The sequence below is a fragment of the Rhincodon typus genome, chromosome 29, assembly GCF_021869965.1.
Source record: "Rhincodon typus isolate 14 chromosome 29, sRhiTyp1.1, whole genome shotgun sequence".
In the NCBI taxonomy this organism is placed as follows: Eukaryota; Metazoa; Chordata; class Chondrichthyes; order Orectolobiformes; family Rhincodontidae; genus Rhincodon; species Rhincodon typus.
The window spans coordinates 27253937-27270965 of NC_063360.1; the positions used below are offsets into that span (position 1 = coordinate 27253937).

The 17029-nt window shown below is 40.8% G+C and overlaps 1 protein-coding gene across 1 annotated transcript in view; it reads left to right on the plus strand.

Moving 5' to 3' along the window:
- Window positions 1–49: 49 nt before the first annotated feature.
- The window catches only part of LOC109936016 (transducin-like enhancer protein 1), a 201402-nt gene continuing 184422 nt past the window's right edge, over window positions 50–17029 (plus strand). The window contains exons 1-2 of the mRNA XM_048613924.1: window positions 50–165; window positions 7811–7874. Coding sequence (XP_048469881.1) covers window positions 7818–7874 — 57 coding nt within the window. The 5' untranslated portion in view covers window positions 50–165; window positions 7811–7817. The remainder of the gene's footprint in view (window positions 166–7810; window positions 7875–17029) is intronic.

Below are 17029 nucleotides of genomic sequence, written 5' to 3' on the forward strand. Positions count from 1 at the left end.
TGTCTCTCTCTGTCTCTCTCTGTCTCTCTCTGTCTCTCTCTGTCTCTTCCAGGTTCCACCACCGGCAACTCCAGCAGCATCATCCCAACCTTTAAAGTTCACCTTCCCAGAAACATTGGATCGGATTAAGGAAGAATTCCAGTTCCTGCAGGCACAGTACCACAGGTATGGATGGGTTGTTTTTTCTGAGCTAACACTGTGTCATGCCTCAATTTTGCAGAAAATTTCTATCATGTAGTGCTTTTATGCCTGTGTTTGGCGCAAGGGGGCACTGTTTTCACATGCTGTGGCTTCCGTTTTAGTGGCTTGGAAACAATTGGGGAAAAGAGCTGAAATCTGCGCTTAATTGAGTTAAAACATGATGCAGTTCTTGTTCCCTCTGTCTTCCCCACCTTGCAGATATGGCTTTTGAGAGCAAATTTATGATTATTATTTATTATTATTACTATTATTACACCAGATTAGAGACCACAGGTCCTGACTTTCTTGGATACTTACAACTTGTATTTTAAAAAAAAATGTCAGGGTTGTCCTGTTCTATTTTGGATCATATTAATCCTCAGCATTTCAAAAGGGCCTTTAAGGGATCATGTGTCAGTCTGCTTTTCCTTTTTAAAAAAAAAAAAACAACCCGGAGGAGGAAGGAAATGTAGGTTTGATATTGTTTGAAAATTTACAGTACATATCTTGTGACTGAGGCTTTGTTTTCTTTAATTCCTGGATGCTAGTTAGCATGCAGAGTGGACTTTGGTGCAGGTCACAAGGGCTTTCTCTGTAGGCTGCAAAAGTGTCAACGCCACGATATCTGTATTTCCTCTTTGTGGAGAGGAATGAGGCAGTGGGAGACAGGAACATGTTACGGTTGCTCAGAAGGTTCATGAGTTGGTTAATGATCCTCTTTTTATAAACAGTTAATGATGCTCACTGATCTCACTTAATGACTGTCTTTGAAAAACGATCCCAAGCTATGCTTTGTCAAAATACAGACGAATTTAACTCATGGGTGCAGTTGACTGTGAGCTGCTTCGGGATAGGCTTGGGTGTAATTGCACATCTTTTGATGTATCTTCCCATAATTTGGACCCAACCGATTGTGTCCAACAGGGTCTCGACTTGTCCCAGCCGCTCGTTTTAAGCTACAACTGCAGCTGCATGTTATTACTATGTACATAATAAACCAGTGACGTCAACAGATCAGAGAATCATTAGCATATAATTAGTGCAGCTCTAGGAAGGCGTATTATAATTTAATGGCTTGATGTGCATTAATTTGCCATGCTGTAAACATTTTGTACATCACACTCAATTAAAGCTCTTCCATTTAGCGTCAACTGGAAGGCTAGTATGTCAACAATTTAAAATATTAGACTGGAGGTCTGGGATTTGAAACGGTCCGTGTAATGACTGAAGGCACAGAGGCACAGCAACTGGTCCAAAGCGCTCTCCTCCTTTTCTCCCTCTTGCTTGTCAGTAAATAAAAGCTGAAAATGCTCAGTCAGTAATCTATGGCTGGAAATAATCAATTCATGCATTTCTTGGTTAGGTTTGGGTTAGTGGTGAGTACCTCATTGTTAATTTGCAGATTAATATCTGACTTTTTATAATTCTTCCTTAGCGAGCGGTGAAATGATACAGCAAACGAGGATTACAGTAACATGCAGAAACTTGCAACTAGAAAAATCTAAATGGCAGCAGCAACATCTATTTTGAGCATCCCAAAGGATGATTGAGTGTTGAGGAAGTGAAGATGAATGCTATGGGATGGGGGAGGGGCAGGGATTACCACCTGTTGTGGGACTGCGCACGTAATGCTCCATTGCTTCCTAAACTGCTCGAGTATATTGTCCACTGGTTTCCCTGATTTGAGGTTCCATTCTATCATCAAAGGGTTTTCAGAATAAAAACCATAAGGGTGGAAATAGTAAAGTCTGACAGCATCTGGAGAGTGTGAGAAACAGGTAATAGAGTTGAATGTGACTGTTTCTCCCTCTTGTTCTGAAACAGAGTTAACATTTTGAGTTGATTAAAAGTGAACCATTTATGTTTTGAGTTGGTTTTGGAGTTCTGTGAGTACTATTTTTGAACTGGGCCTCTCTCCAAATAGTCTGATTCTATTTTTCTGCCCTTTTCAAATCTAAGTGCTCAAATTTAAAAGTGTGGGTGTTGTTAAAATTGGAAGGTTCATTGATACAATAGGTGATGTGGAGATTTTTAAAACAGGGCTTGGGGGGGGTGGGTGGGGGATGGTGGTGGTCAATTGGTGCAGCTAACCATGACTTTTGATTGCACTTTTAGGTGAGGCCAAGCTATAAAGCCATTTGATTTGCCATTCGGAATGGGTGTTTCTGTTTGGCAGAGGAAGAGTTATGAATAAAGGCAACATGTTGTAGATATTTTCACAGATGTTGCCAACATCTTTGACAAGGTGCAGTGCTTGGTCCCTGATGAAGTGCCTACCTTAACTCAAACCAACAGTGTAGCCGCTGCTTGGCAAAGAGTGGGAAGTAAACTTAAAACAGATCCTGGAAGGCTATTCTTCACCCGAAAAAGTGATAAGTATTTGTTTTGAGCTAACAATTTATTCTAAGAATATTGGGGCATTCAAAATGTGGATAATTGGCCTGGGGAGCTGGGGCACCTGTAGGAGATTCTTGATGGCCCAAATGGCCTCCTCTCATCTTTGATTTATTCTGGTGTGCTTTGAATCAGTGGGATTCATGTTAGTACTCTGGATAATTCCCTATCAAACATATTATCTTCCAGTTTCCTTCTCTTGATGTCCTTGGGGCGACTACATCTAAGATAACTTCTGGACACTTGCCTTTGCTCTGGTTGGGACATTTGGAGTACGTTTTCCCAGGCTCCATTCCCAACACAGCACCTCATTAGCTGTGAGTGTAGTTTACACAATGCATCCTGCATAAACTCAAAATGCTGAATGTGACAGGCAAAACGTCAGATTGCTTGATTAAATTAGTTGACTCTGGTCAGCTATGCAACTACCTTTACTCAGCTGGTGCTAAGAAAATGACCAAAATGGCGCAGCTGTTCCATTTCTCCTTTTAATTTCTTCCTATCCTACTGGACAGTGTTACACATTTTCTTCCCCTCTCCTGGTTCTTGTGGGCTGTTAACTCATGTCACATATTCCATGCACCTGTCGCTGCTCAGTCCCCTGCCTTTAGTAAACAAGGCAATAAGAGTGTGCAATAACTGAAGGACTGAGCTAAGGAGTTCATACATCAGGGCTTCCTCCTTAAGAGCTAATCTTGCTGAAAGTAGATGCATGCAGATGGTTGCGAGAGGACAGAATAGTCAAACAACACTGTTGACATCAGCAAAAAGGCCCTGCCATGTGCTAAAACCACCAGATAAGCTCTTGTGACAACCAGATTATGTGGCACTGATGGAATAAAACATTCCAGAAGGTGCTTCATAGGGCATTATGGAATAAAATATAACATCAAGTCCCAGAGGAGTTAGGGCAGATCTCTAAAGGCTTGGTCAAAGAGGTAAGAAATATCCTTTCTGCATCAACTCTGTTCACTCCTTCTGACATTTCTGAAGGTTTGTATGTGATTATGTTTCGTTCTTCTAACCTCCAGAGAATATATGTTCAATTTGGTCCACCTCCCCTCACAGAATGGTCGCACCAGCCCAGGAGTCAGTCTGGCCACCCTCCGCTGCACCCTCTTCAATAGCAGGTAAATCTGTCCTTGGACAAGGTGGCCAGAATGACATTCTAACCCTGACCCTAAACTTACCACAATACTCCACATGCAGTCCCACCAAGCTGTGGGGAATGCTCTCTCTTTGAATTATCATTTGACGTTCGTAGCCAACTTGCTCTTCGAATTGAAGAAGTGACTTGGTGCAAATTTCATTCTGGTACTATTTTTGTCAGTGCGTGAGCATGATGTGAATCCATGGAGTCAGACACTGGGTTAAACACTGGCCTTTCACCTCTGGGTTGCTAAATTCAAATTCAACCCAGACTAACCAGTTGAGAGTCTCTTCTCTCGCGTGAAATGACTTTGGGGCAAATTCAGTCCATCGGCTGATAGTACTGAGCTGCCAAGCGTTTGGCAGTAAATTCATAAGTTCAACCAGAGAGGGCATTGGTTTGGCTTATTGAAGAGACAGACGGATAATACTGAGAGCTTTCCTGAGAAACCTGCTGAGAAGAAGATCTTTCACTAGTACGATGAACTGGTGATAAATTATGGAACATTTGCTTTGATCTTTGAAGCGGGATTGTGTTCTGTTAGGTGCTACACCGCAACTTGGGATTGTTTGCCTCGACAAACATATTGCTCTTGCTTTTAAAAAAAAACAACACAAATGTGAGGCCAGGTTCTTGGTGCCTGCTTGCTGTTTTGTTGGTATTAAGTGATGCCCTCCAAATCCCATGATATCACCTGTAGCTAAAAATAAAACCAAGTCCTTCCATCTTTTTAAATGCAGCAAGTGTCCATGGGACTTTGCGGTTGATCCTGATTTGCCAGTTGCACTAGCCTTTTAAGAATCTAAAAGTAGAATATGCCAGTTCTATCACCAAGCGCCTTCAATTTTGTCTGTGGGGGGGAAAGATTGCTTGCAGAGAAATTTTCAAGAGACGCTGGCCAAGCATTGCAGTCTGGATAGATGCAGCGTGTACAAGAATGTCTAATCTACCAGAAACTTCCTTGAGACATTTGAAGACTTTGCTGTATAATTTAAAAGGCCTCATCATCTTAGTAAAATGACACAAGTTATTTTACCAGCTATAAAGCACAAGTGGTTTTTAAAATGGTTCAATCTGTTGGTCGTAGCGTTTTACTTTTGATACTTCCTTGTACAGCCTTCTTTCCTTCCTTCCAACTTGTGTCTGCTTTTTCTGGGTAGCTCAATTTGGAATGTACCTTATTTTGGAGGTTTTAGGCCTCTGTGTACAGTATTTGGTTAAATTTTCTATGGAAATCCATATTTCCTAACAACTAGGTCCTCAAACGAGACAAAGTTCATAAGACGGTGTTGCAATATAAATACATCACCTGGGTCAGATATTTTTAATGCCAAAAATGTACTTTTTATATATATATAGACAGACAGACAGACGTTCTGTTCATCAGCACATGAGGAAACACACAACCATTGCAGTTTGACTCTATCCAAACAAGCCAAAGGCACTTCTTCCTTGAACAAGACTATATTTACATACATTGAGGCCTCAGAATGGTCTAGTAACTGACTGATCCCCATTTAACTTCAGCGGGAAGACTTCAGACCGTTGGGTTTTCCCCATTGTACCTTTGGCAGAAGCTACCCCAAGCTTGAGTGTATCCCTCAGCATGTAATCCTGGACCTTGGAATGTGCCAATATGCAACAATCAGTTGGGATCAACTCCTTGCTCAAGAAGACCGACAAGTTTCGGACAGACTAAAGAGCATCTCTCTCCAAGTTGATGGTCCTCCAGGCGTGGTCGGTTGTTTGTTGTTTGTGTGTTCTGGGGAACAGCCTGTAGAGCGCACAGAGCTGTTCAGGATGAACCTCTACACAAATCCCTGCATCTTTCTCCAGACTTCCTTTGCAAAGGCACGTTCCAGAAGGAGGTGTGACTGTCTCTACCGCCCCCACAGCTGCTTTTGAAGGCAGAGTGTGATGGTTGCTGCCAGTGTTTGATCCATGCCGTGCAGCCTCAACATTGCTCAGTTGCACACACTCTGCAGCCTCCCACCTTTTTGGAAGAGCTCAATGGTGGATGCGAGAAATCTTGTGCTGCTGTTTAGAAGAGGAGCTGTCAGGGTCTCTCCAGTGACGTGACCAATCGTTTGTTTATCCCTTTTAATCAACATCACTAAATCGGATTTATGTGGCCATTGTCACTTTGTTTGTTTGCGGGCGCCTGCACTGTGCAAATTGGCTGCCAAGGGTTGCTGCATGACTTAAATGGCTGTGAAGCACATGGAGATATCTTGAAGTCATGAGTTTTAAATGCAAATTTTTTTTTCTTCACACGTTGTCATTCTATAGCTTGTTGAGCTATTCAGTAAAAGTGGGTCATTCTGCAGAAGCGTCTGTTCTAACCCACGTTCTGTCTACATGGCTTTCTTGTGAAAGCCACTGGATATCATGGCCTCTTCCTGCAATGTAGGATGCTATTTGGCCCATCAAGTGTGCACTGTCCCTCTTAAAGCAGATCCCACCCTATCCCCACAACCCTGCATCTCCCATGGCTAATCTGCCTAGCCTGTACACCTTTAGGTTGTGGGAGGAACACACACACGCACCTTCTCTTTATCTCACGTATACAAACCACCTGGACAGAGAGACCAATCCTTACTGGACCTACTAAACTGGGCTTTTAGCTTGGGTGCACTGGAATTTACCTCTTGCTGAAAAGTAAGCACAACTTCATAGGTTTAAAAAAAACTCTGAAATATGCCTCATTCTTTCTAGTCCTTTTAATCTCTCCCTTTTTTATATTTCTTTTGACAGCTCTGTTGTCATCTAGACTGAGTGTAATTTAGCACAGACTAGATATTAAAGCTAGTTGTTCACGCGTTTAAATTGCTGAGGCCTTTGCTTAATGGCATAATTACCTGTGGGAGAGGGAGAGAGATGTATAACTATGCTGTCTTTTTAATAACCCAGGCTGATTTTACTTTTAAAGTCAAATTCTGATATCAAAGTTTCCATTTTAATAAGCTTTCCTGCAGTGCATCAATTCCACCTGCTGCTGCCTTTTCCTATTGAACTGCCTAAGCTTAATAGCTTTCTATGAAGTCTCATTAACCTTTTTGCCCTGAAAGCTGGGCGAGGAGGAGAGGGAGAGAACCAAGTGGCATCAATTGAAGTGACTGGCGTTAAAAATACTCTGATGGAGACAGAGGTCTAATGAGTGAAATCTGTCACCCTTTGTGCTTTAATTCTAGTAATGTCACAAGTACCTTGCTACTGAAAGCTATTGCAAGCCCCACAATCAAATTTCCTCATGCACTGTGTTGTTTAATGCAAGCTAATTGGAATTTCTTATTAATAGTGATAAATGTGGATGAAAGGCATTCGCACTAATACAATAGGATAGGGAATGCAGACCAGCTGAATTCTGAAGTAATGATTCAGATGTTACCTGGATGGGGTTTCTGGCTGGAAATGTACAGAATCTTTAAGAGCACAGGAGGAAGTCACTCTGCCTATCGTGACTGTACTGGCTCTTTTGGACGAGCTACTCCAGTTAATTCTGCTTTGAATTCTGCAAAGATTTACTATTTCAAATGTATACCCAGTTTCTGTTTTATTATGAAATCAGCTTCAATCTCTTTTCATGCAGTGTGTTGCTGATCAAAACATGCTGCATGTACTTTTAAGTTAAGAATTCTCAATCTTCCCTTTAACCAATTGCCATAAATTTGCAGCCCCCTGATTATTGGAAAAACATGCAGATTTGAAGCCCTCACTGAGGGAGGTGAGGGTTTTCACAAGTTCAGATCTTGGGAAGGGATGAGTAGAAAATAGGACAGTGAGCCAAAATATCAACATCGTGGATGAGGGGATATGAATTTGCTTTAAGATTGCAAACTGGGGCCTCCAGCAAATTGAGAAGGAAGTTCAGGAGCAACCACCATATCTGAGCTTGACATTAGAGCCTAGAAACTGAAGCTAAGGAAAGGGTTTTCCTTGTGTTCTGCTCAAGTGTGTGAAGGAGATATAACCTTCAGTTGTTTAAATTCAAAAGTGTCTTGCTGCATCAAGGTAGTTGAAAGTGGGATTAAGGGCCTTTGGAACCATTTTGAAATATGTTCTAACATTCCTTTCCTTGTTTGCAAGCCTTAAGATGGAATGTGAGAAACTGGCCAGTGAAAAGACAGAAATGCAGCGACATTATGTGATGGTAAGTACAAGATATTTTAATAAAATGTTGTTCAAGTCAATGTTATTTTGACCATCAATTCCTAAATTAGAATGTGAAAGCAAATGTTGAAAATTAATACGTGAGAAAGTGAACAATACCTTGATTGCTGTGCCAGTCGAGTACAGTAAAAAAAAAAAAAAAAAATTTACTGGTAAAATGGGCTTGTAAAAGATTTACTTACTGTTTGTCATGTCTCTTTCTTATCCTTTTTTTGCATATGACATTGCTACTACAATGACAATGCCCGCTTCTGTGACTTTTAATTAACAACCTATGCTGGTTAGTTGTCCAAACACTAACACTGTCACGTAGCTTGCTTATGCTGTTCAAAACTTTTTTGTTCCTTTTTATAGCTATGTGCAAGCCAACATAGAAAATTGAACACTGGCTTCCAATAGTATGTGACAGTGACAACTTAGATCAAGAGCGCAGCAGGACATGGGCTCATTATATTTTAAGCTGTAGATATACTGAATACTTGGAGCACATTTTTATTAGAGAGGAAAAAAAAATCTAAAGTGCAACAAAGTTTGGCAATAGTAGTGGAATTAGAATGTGATGAAAGTTGAATTGTGTGGCAGTCATAAGATTTATTCTCACGGTTAACTCTTCGTTCCTAAATGACTTTGACACCTTTTCCTGCTGTGGCTTTCTGCCATTTCTCAGCGTGTTCTGCTACACATAGCCATTACACTCCCCTAGCATTCCTGTTTTTGATCAATGTCGCCTCCCTTCAAAGTCAATTCTCATTTGATTTCTGAAGAAGGGTCTAGGCCTGAAACGTCAGCCTTCCTGCTCCTCTGATGCTGCTTGGCCTGCTGTGTTCATCCAGCTCTACACCGTGTTATCTCATTTGATACTTGGATTCGTCCATTTCTCACCTCCTTTCAATGTTCATCTTAAAAGGATCACTTTTTGGCCAAACTTTTGGTCAACTTTACGTTTTTTTTTTGGCTCAACACTTGGTTTTTGGCTTGCGACTTCAAAAAGTTTTTTGACATTATATACATTGACTATTGACATTGAATGACCGTGGACAAGTAAATGCTGTACGATGGTTTTTAACTTCAAAACTTGTAAGCATTTATGGTTGTTATGAAACAGAATATATTTAAAGTAAAACAAATAATTTTATAAATGTAAATGAACTGGGAATTCCTCCCAAATGGCATTGTGGGTTTACCTACAGACATGGACTGCAGAAGTACAAGGAGGCAGCTCACACTGGCTACTTGAGGGCACCTAGGGGTGGGCAGCAAATGCTGGTCCATTCAGCAACGGTGACATCCCGTCAGTGAATTAAAACAAATAACTTTGTTGCCAGGATTTGAGTACAACTTCAGTGTCCAGAAACTCTAATCCCAGCTGTATTACTTGGGCACATGGATACAAGAAGCTAAGCAGGAGTATATTCTGCATCCACTAACAAATGATTCACCGTATCTAACCATGACCACAACCATCCAAGAGCAGACATAAAAGTACATGAATTGCGGGTACCAATATTCTGATTTTAACTTTGCAAAATTTGCCGTTCCAAATATGCCTAGTGTTAAAGGCCACATGCCCTGTCTTTATTTTTTTTTAAAGAAAAGGGGATCTAGGACTAAGTAAAAGTGACTAATAGGCTTTGATAAGCTACACATTAGCCTGCTCCATGAATAAGGATGAGTCCGTGTCATTTGAACAAATGGGCCACTTTTCCCTCAGCTCTTTTTCTGCTTTCTGATGTTAATTGACCTGTGATGTGTTTCAAGCAACTTTTTAATATGTGAGGCCAGAAATTACTACTGTTGTTGATTATTCATGAGTGCTGAACATGCTTGTATAACATCCTTCTGGTTGCTATTTTTAACGGGGACGTTAAACTAATTGAAAGAGCCGCTCAATGCTCTCCGTGTCCCATGGGAATATTGGGCTGAGTAAATTGCCTTAAACGTTAAAGTAGTATTACCCAACAGCACAAAGGCACTGCCAGTTATAGGGGCAATGCTGAATAGGTTGCTGTTTATGCCACTGCACTTCTAAGAAGTTTGCTTTGGCTGCTCCTTTTCTGTTACGATGCAGAGCAGGGGCATACCAATTGGCAACACCATTTATTGGAGTGGGGAAGTGGTGGTATGAAAAATGTTGCCGATTTTGTTTATATTGACTATTTGGATTAGATATAGTGCAGTTTAAAATTGCTTCTGGCCTCAAGAAATCTCCACTGCCCCATCCTCAATTTGAGCTACCATTTGTGTGTGTCTACATTAATATGTACCTGGAGTAAGTGCCAGAAACTAGCATAAGCTGACCTTTTGTATTAGGAAAGAGCTATATGGGGTATTTCATACAGTTAGGATATTCTTGATGCTCCAGGATCTTGGCTTTAAATTGACCATATGAATCTCCATTTTCTTCTGGTTGCTAATTGTTTTAAAGCGAAAAGTTTGTAGAGAGTGGATTTAGCAGCTTGTAATTATTGGGTCCTTAACCTAAAGCCTATAGCGTCATATGAGCCTTAGAAGAGCCACACTGTTGTATTTCATTGTCGAATTTCTTCGGTTTGCCCTGTTTGAATTCTGTGGGTCCCAACGTTTGGAAATGTCTGTTCTTTAATGCTGCTGCTTCATTGGTGGCCAGGTTCTAAATTAGAGTATCTATGTCTGTTGGTATTGGCAAGTTGAGTTGCATGCAAATTTAATGAGAACATTCATTTTAAACTTCTTAAATGTGGTTTGAGAGTCTCCATGGTGTGTAGTAAATTGGCAGATGAAGACTAAATGCTTGGTCTATGCTGTCCTAATTGCTCATAATGTCTATTTAATTGGACCCTGTCTGTGGAAGGACTGTGGTTTGGTTGTTGCCGGATATTGGGCCATATGTTTATCTAAGAAGGGAAGGGATTGAGTACATGATTTGGTTCCTAGTCCAAACTATCATTGGAATTTTTACTTTAGTTCAGTGGTTACTGGATGCAAAAGTGGAAAATCCTGTCATTTAACTTTCCTTCTGTTTGCCTGAACAATTTAACTAAAATGTTCCTTTGGAAAAGTCTCTGCAGAATAATGAGCGATTGGCAGGAAGTCCAATGTAGTGGCTACCTCATGCTTCGATTGTAGGGATTGGCAAAGATTTTGGATGCTTCTCGTTTTCTAGAGATGAGGTTCTGGGATGTTTTAAGAATGGAGTCAAAGGAGTTTACATTGTTAATAAACTTGTGACCATCTTGCTTGTATATTTGGAACACTTTAAAATGATGATTCATGTCATTTAGTAGCACTCAACATTTACAAATCAGGTCCAGATTGGGGTAAGCAAATAAATTTTTGATGTTTATGGAGCACAATCCCTAGTATCTTAATGGAGGGACATGTCTGAGTACTCTGTGGTGGTATGAATTGTTTAGAGGAAGAAACAAGATTCAACAGGGCTTATCCATAAACAGGAGGCAGTGGAACTAGATGGAAATAACTTTAACTAATTGAATCTATTAGAGTTCTGTGGGGACATAAACTATCTAGGTAAAGTGGAAAACCCATTGATGTATTTGGCTTTTCAAAAGGCATTTAGCAATGTGCCAAATCAAAGCTTACTGTGCGCAAAAAAAAAAAAAAAAAAAAAAATGGTCTAGGGTTTGACCTATCAACATGTGTAGAGGATTGGCTGCCTAATAAGCAGAGGGCGGACATGAAAATCTCATTCCTGGGCTGACTGGTTGTGGGGAGTGATTGGCCTCCGGGATTAGTTTAGGGACCCTTAATTCTTTACAATCTATATACATGGATGAAGGATCAAAATGAATGGTTGTCTAAATTTTCTGATGATACAGGGATTGTTAGGAAAGTAAGCTGTGAACGCGGTGAGGAGTCTGCACAGGGATATCAGAGTGGGCAAAAAATTTTGGCAGATAGTGTATAGTGTGGGCAAATGTGAACTTGTCCATTTTGGCATGAGGAATAGAAAAACCGCATGTTGTTTAAGTGGAGAGAAATTGCAGAACTGTGTACAGGGGGATCTTGAGTATCCTAGTACCTTTCGTAAAAGAAAAAATATTATCAGATGTGGCGTCACTGGTTAGTTCTGCATTTATTGCCAATCCCTAAACAACCGCAAACTGAGCAGTTTGCTAAACTGTTTCAGAGGGCAGTTAAGAGTCAACCACATTGATGTCGATCTAGTCACATGTAGGCCAGACCAGTGAGGTTGGCAGGTTTCCTTCCCTAAAGGACATCAAATGTTGTTGCATTACTAGTGCAATGACATTACCACTGTGATTCATTTCTTTAGGAGAGATGGTGGCAAATGTGGATAAAATCTGTTCTGAAATAAGGCATTAAATCTTTCTGGTTGCTTCCACCCTCCTGTTTTGAATGAATTCCAAATTGCTTTTAACTGCTTTGCCCCTATAGAATTTTGCATCCAAAATTTCATCTACCAATTATTTTCCCGTGGGGAAGGGGTGGTGAAAAATTTGCTGCTGTGTTTCAGCTATCTTTTTGTTTTGGAATGATGGAGAGGCAGATATGGTAATTTTCTTACGTTTGTTGCTGTTTGCTTTGGATAATGTATGGCATCACTGTAAAGATGTGGCAGCAACAATCTCTCATGGTGCTTTTCACAGGTACTCTTAAGGGTTTTTTAAAAAAAAAAATACTGGGATAATAGTCTTCCAGCTAATAATGGTTGACACACAAATAAAAATTAGCAAAGTATTTCTTCAAGAAGGCAGGTCACAACTTCAGAGTTTAAGATTGCTTTAAAAGGCAAGTGTTTTCCTTAGGATGTTAATATGTGGCATCCTGCCAGACTTCTAAACAGGTGTGCAATGACTCATCGAACTACAGTATGTTGTACCTTTTTTTATTTTAAACCTGGTTTTGAAAACAACCTAACAGTGCCAACAAATAAATTGCAGAAGTTTGCACTAGAGCAGTTTTCTAGCTAATTTATCATTTTTCTCCAGTGACCAATTTAGAGATTGCGAGAACAAGCATGCTGATTCTTGGGAAAACTCCTCAGAAGCTGTGACTGGATTCCTTTTTAATAGGATAACCAGCATGCAGTAGGGATTAGGAAGGAAACTGTTCAAATCCCTTCATGACTTCGCCCCTCCTTTTTATCACAGCGACGTCCTATAATCCTCCAAGAATTCTCCGAATCTGGCATCCTGTGCCTGGCCATAGTGTCTTTTGCCCCATGATTTGACAGTTGTACCTTCTGCCGCATAGCCCCTAAAGACAAGAATTCCATCCACAGACCTCTGTCTCCTCATCCTTTTAAGAAACTGATTTAACCGATGTCTTTGACGAAGTATTTGGTGATTTGCCCCAGCATCATCCTTGATTTGGAGTCTCTTTTTGCCTGATTTTAATAATCCTGTAAGTTGTGCTGGGATGTTTTACTAAGTTAAGAATATTACTACAGATAAATTTGCATAAGTGCCTGTGGCAGGGTGATGGGCAGAAGTGCTGAATCCAGAGCTGGCTTGAAAGTTAGGATCTAAAACTAAGTAAAGAACCACTGAACTTCTCTCATTAGAGAGAGATGATTGGTGGTGATTTAACTAGCGGGTCACCATGCCTCGGGTGAAGGGTGAGAAGGAGGAAGCTTCATAATGACCTTGACTGGTACAGGAATTGACCCCATGTGGTTGGATCACAAACCAGCCAACCAGCTAACTGACTCCCCAGACAAATAAATTGACTGAGTTTTCGCCTATTCCAATTGCAGTGGTGCAGCATTGAGGTGGATGGAAGTACACGTGGGAATTTCCTGTGCTGAGGTTTTAAGTAACTGTCTACACACGTCTATTTGTTTAAGTTTCCATTTTGTGATATGAAGCTGGAAGTTACAGCCACAAATTAATTTGGTTTAACTTCTTTTTAATGACTTGGCTCCGTTAGTAGTGTTCTAATCATTTTGTCCACTCTAGTGCATTCATAATAAAAGTGGGCACCCCTGTGCTACTGAAAAATGTTGAGGTGTTGGAGGTGCCACACTTTATATTATAAAGTCTGGAGAGCTTTTGCTCTATTCACTTCACTTCCCAACTGAATTCAGCCAAACCAGAGTAACACATGAGGTATTTTTGTGTGTATGTAATACCTAGCGTAAATAGAGTTTCCTCAATCTTCCTGCTCTGGTTTGAAAGTCTGGAAGCTGGCCCTGCCCACAACTACTAGGCCCCTAAATCATGTTAGGCCTTTTAATGAATTGCATTGTTTTGTAATTCTTAAATTAAGTATTTTCTTTAGATCCTTGGGCACTAAAGATTTGAAGTTTTAACTTGCTGCAATAGCGCGTGGTCCATGCAAGTGAAACAAGTAAATAGTTCTGGTCATTTTCAGTGTTTAATGTCAACTGGTAGAACAGCCTGAGTTCCTCTAGTCTCCTGAGCAACAATGGGCAGCAAGATGCTGGCCTGAGCTCTGACTGATTACAGGCTTTTGCTCTAGCTCAGGTAGTGAATGATGCTTAAAAGCAAATCTATCATTGCTACAGAACCAGCAAGGTGGCTACACTCCCACTGAAATACTTTTTTGTAACAATGAGGTCAGCCAGGTGGATCTCAATGAGTTCCCTGATTGGGGCTGTTAAACTGGTCCAATCAGGTAGTCCTGGCTGATGGATATAAACAAGAGTGTTAGGGGGTCCTACTCACGCGAGGAACCAAGTCTGAGCTAGCTGGGTCAGTGTCATGTACTGGAGGGGAAGTGATGGCCTAGTGGTATTATAGCTGGACTGCTGACCCGGATAATGTTCTGGGGACCTGGGTTCGAATCCTGCCATGGTAGATGGTGGAATTTGAATTCAATAAATATCTAGAATTAAGAATCTAATGATGAACATGAATCCATTGTCGATTTTGTTGGGAAAAATCCATTGTTCACTAATGTCCTTTTTAGTGAAGGAAACTGCCATGGTCTACATGTGACTCCAGACCCCTTGCAATGTGGTTGACTCTTAACCGGCTCTGGGCAATTCGGGATGGGCAATAAATGCTGCCTAGCCAATGACTCCCTCATCCCGTCAATGAATAAAGAAAACTATGCGGGTGTAAATAAAGGGTGACTTTGGTGACAGGATACCAGCCTGTGTGGAATTGTTTCAAACCCATTTGGCTGTGTAACTGCAACTGCATCAAGTTGCCACTGTTAAATTTGTCAATCGGTGTTTTATTTTCTGTTGGGGGATGTCAGAGAAAATACTTGCATTCGAAGACAGTGACCCATTACATTAGTCCTTGGGCAGTGTTACTTTTTTAATTGTGCAAATGAGTCAATGTTGACTTTGGAAAATGAATGACCTTTGTACCAAAAGCAGGCATTTTACCCTTATTTTTATATCACCAGTTCCATTTTGCTTGCTTCTGTTTCAGGTTGGAGATATCAATCCAGTGAAGAAGAGTAGGGAACTCTATTTATATTGAATTTTTCTCTTTTTTTTTCTTTCCTTTAAATGTTGGAATGAGTGTGGTATGGGGTATCAAATACACTAGGTCCGATATGGAGAACTTATGCCATTATCACCTGTCTATTGTCCATTAAATAGCTAACAATGGAGCATAGGCAGGGTCTCTCAGCCAATTGCAAGCCTTGGCATGGCATCGCAAGTTGCTTGAAGCTACCTTCCAATTGGAGGCTGGAAGCTTCTGTGTCCTAAAGTCCCATTGTTTGAGGTCTAATCGTCCAAGGATCCAATGATAAGTGACTACTTCATGTTTTTGTTGAGACTGGTTGAAGAGATTGGAGGAGAGGGTAGGCATGTAGCTCTTGTAGACCTTCCGATGGGGGGCAGTTTGAGAATCCTACCCCGCAGGTGGGGTGTCCTGGTTTTCCAGTCAGTAAACTAGCCACCTTTCCTGTTGCTGAGGAGGAATGTGATCTGGGAAGTGACAGATTGAGGCTTTTACATGATCAATTAATGGCTATTTAAGTGCCTTAATTGGTGGTTGGTTGCAAGGTCACCAATGGATCTTTTCACTTGGAACTTGAGTGCGTGGCCTGAAGTGGGCGAGTTTGACTTTTTTGTCACATGTTCTGAAATATAGTGAAAAGCTTTGTTTATGAACGGTACTGGTAGATCACAGCAAGCAAAGGATGAACAGATCAAAAAATCTTAGAGGCATACAGGTTATATTATTTGAGGCTAGAGTCCACTCAACAGTCTGATAACAACAGCCAGAAAGAAGTTGTTCCTGATCCTGAGTTTGTTTCCAGGGCCAACACTCCCCATTATTTCACCACCTTCTTGCCACTTCCAGGGTGTGAGGAAATCATGATCTTAGTGTACGCTGATGGCCTCATCTCAACCAATTTCATATGTAACACTTCAATTTGAAGAAATGCGTACTGTATGGAAACTTAGGAGCTGCACAGTTTAGCCCCTTGCATGTTGTGCTATTCGCGAACTTGTAAAATGTTCGATCATGATGCATTCAGATGTTATGTTGATGTGATAATGAAAAACCTCAAAGTAAGACTTTCAAATTCGTTAGCACATCGCTTCCATCCTCCTACAATGTGAATTGTGGTGATGTTATTAGCATCCCAACTAAGGCCAAGTCAGATCCCAGAGTGAGACCTGGCCCAATAAACCACGAGTTTCTTTTTTTCTTTTTTTTGCTACTTGTTTACTGTGTTGGCAGCCTCGGAGACTGACCAATGTGCTTTTAACACAGCAGCACCAAAGGGTTATTACAGAAGGTGCGGAAGAAAGTGCTAACTGTATTCTGCTAAGCAGGAACTATTTTAAATGGTCTTATTACAAATATCAGAGCTAAATATTCCACTCCTTTTTACCTTCAGCAGTTTTGCAGATAATCCACCCTCTCTTCACTTTAAAGTTCCTTGATCTGTTGGCGTAGCTGTAATTGGGGTGCGGGGGTGGGAAACAAAGAACTGTGGATGCTGGAAATATGAAACAAAATCAGAAGTTGCTAGAAAAACTCAGTGTGGCAACATCTGTGTAAAGAAAGCAGAATTAGTGTTTCTGGTCCAGTGACCCTCCATCAGTTCTGGAGTTTTTCCAGCAAATTCTGATTTTGTTTATGGCTGTAACTGGTTTCATTTTGGAAAAATGCAACATTCCCTCTGCTATTTCTTTTTTTTTGAAACAAACTGCTAATACAGCTCACTTATTTGTTAACA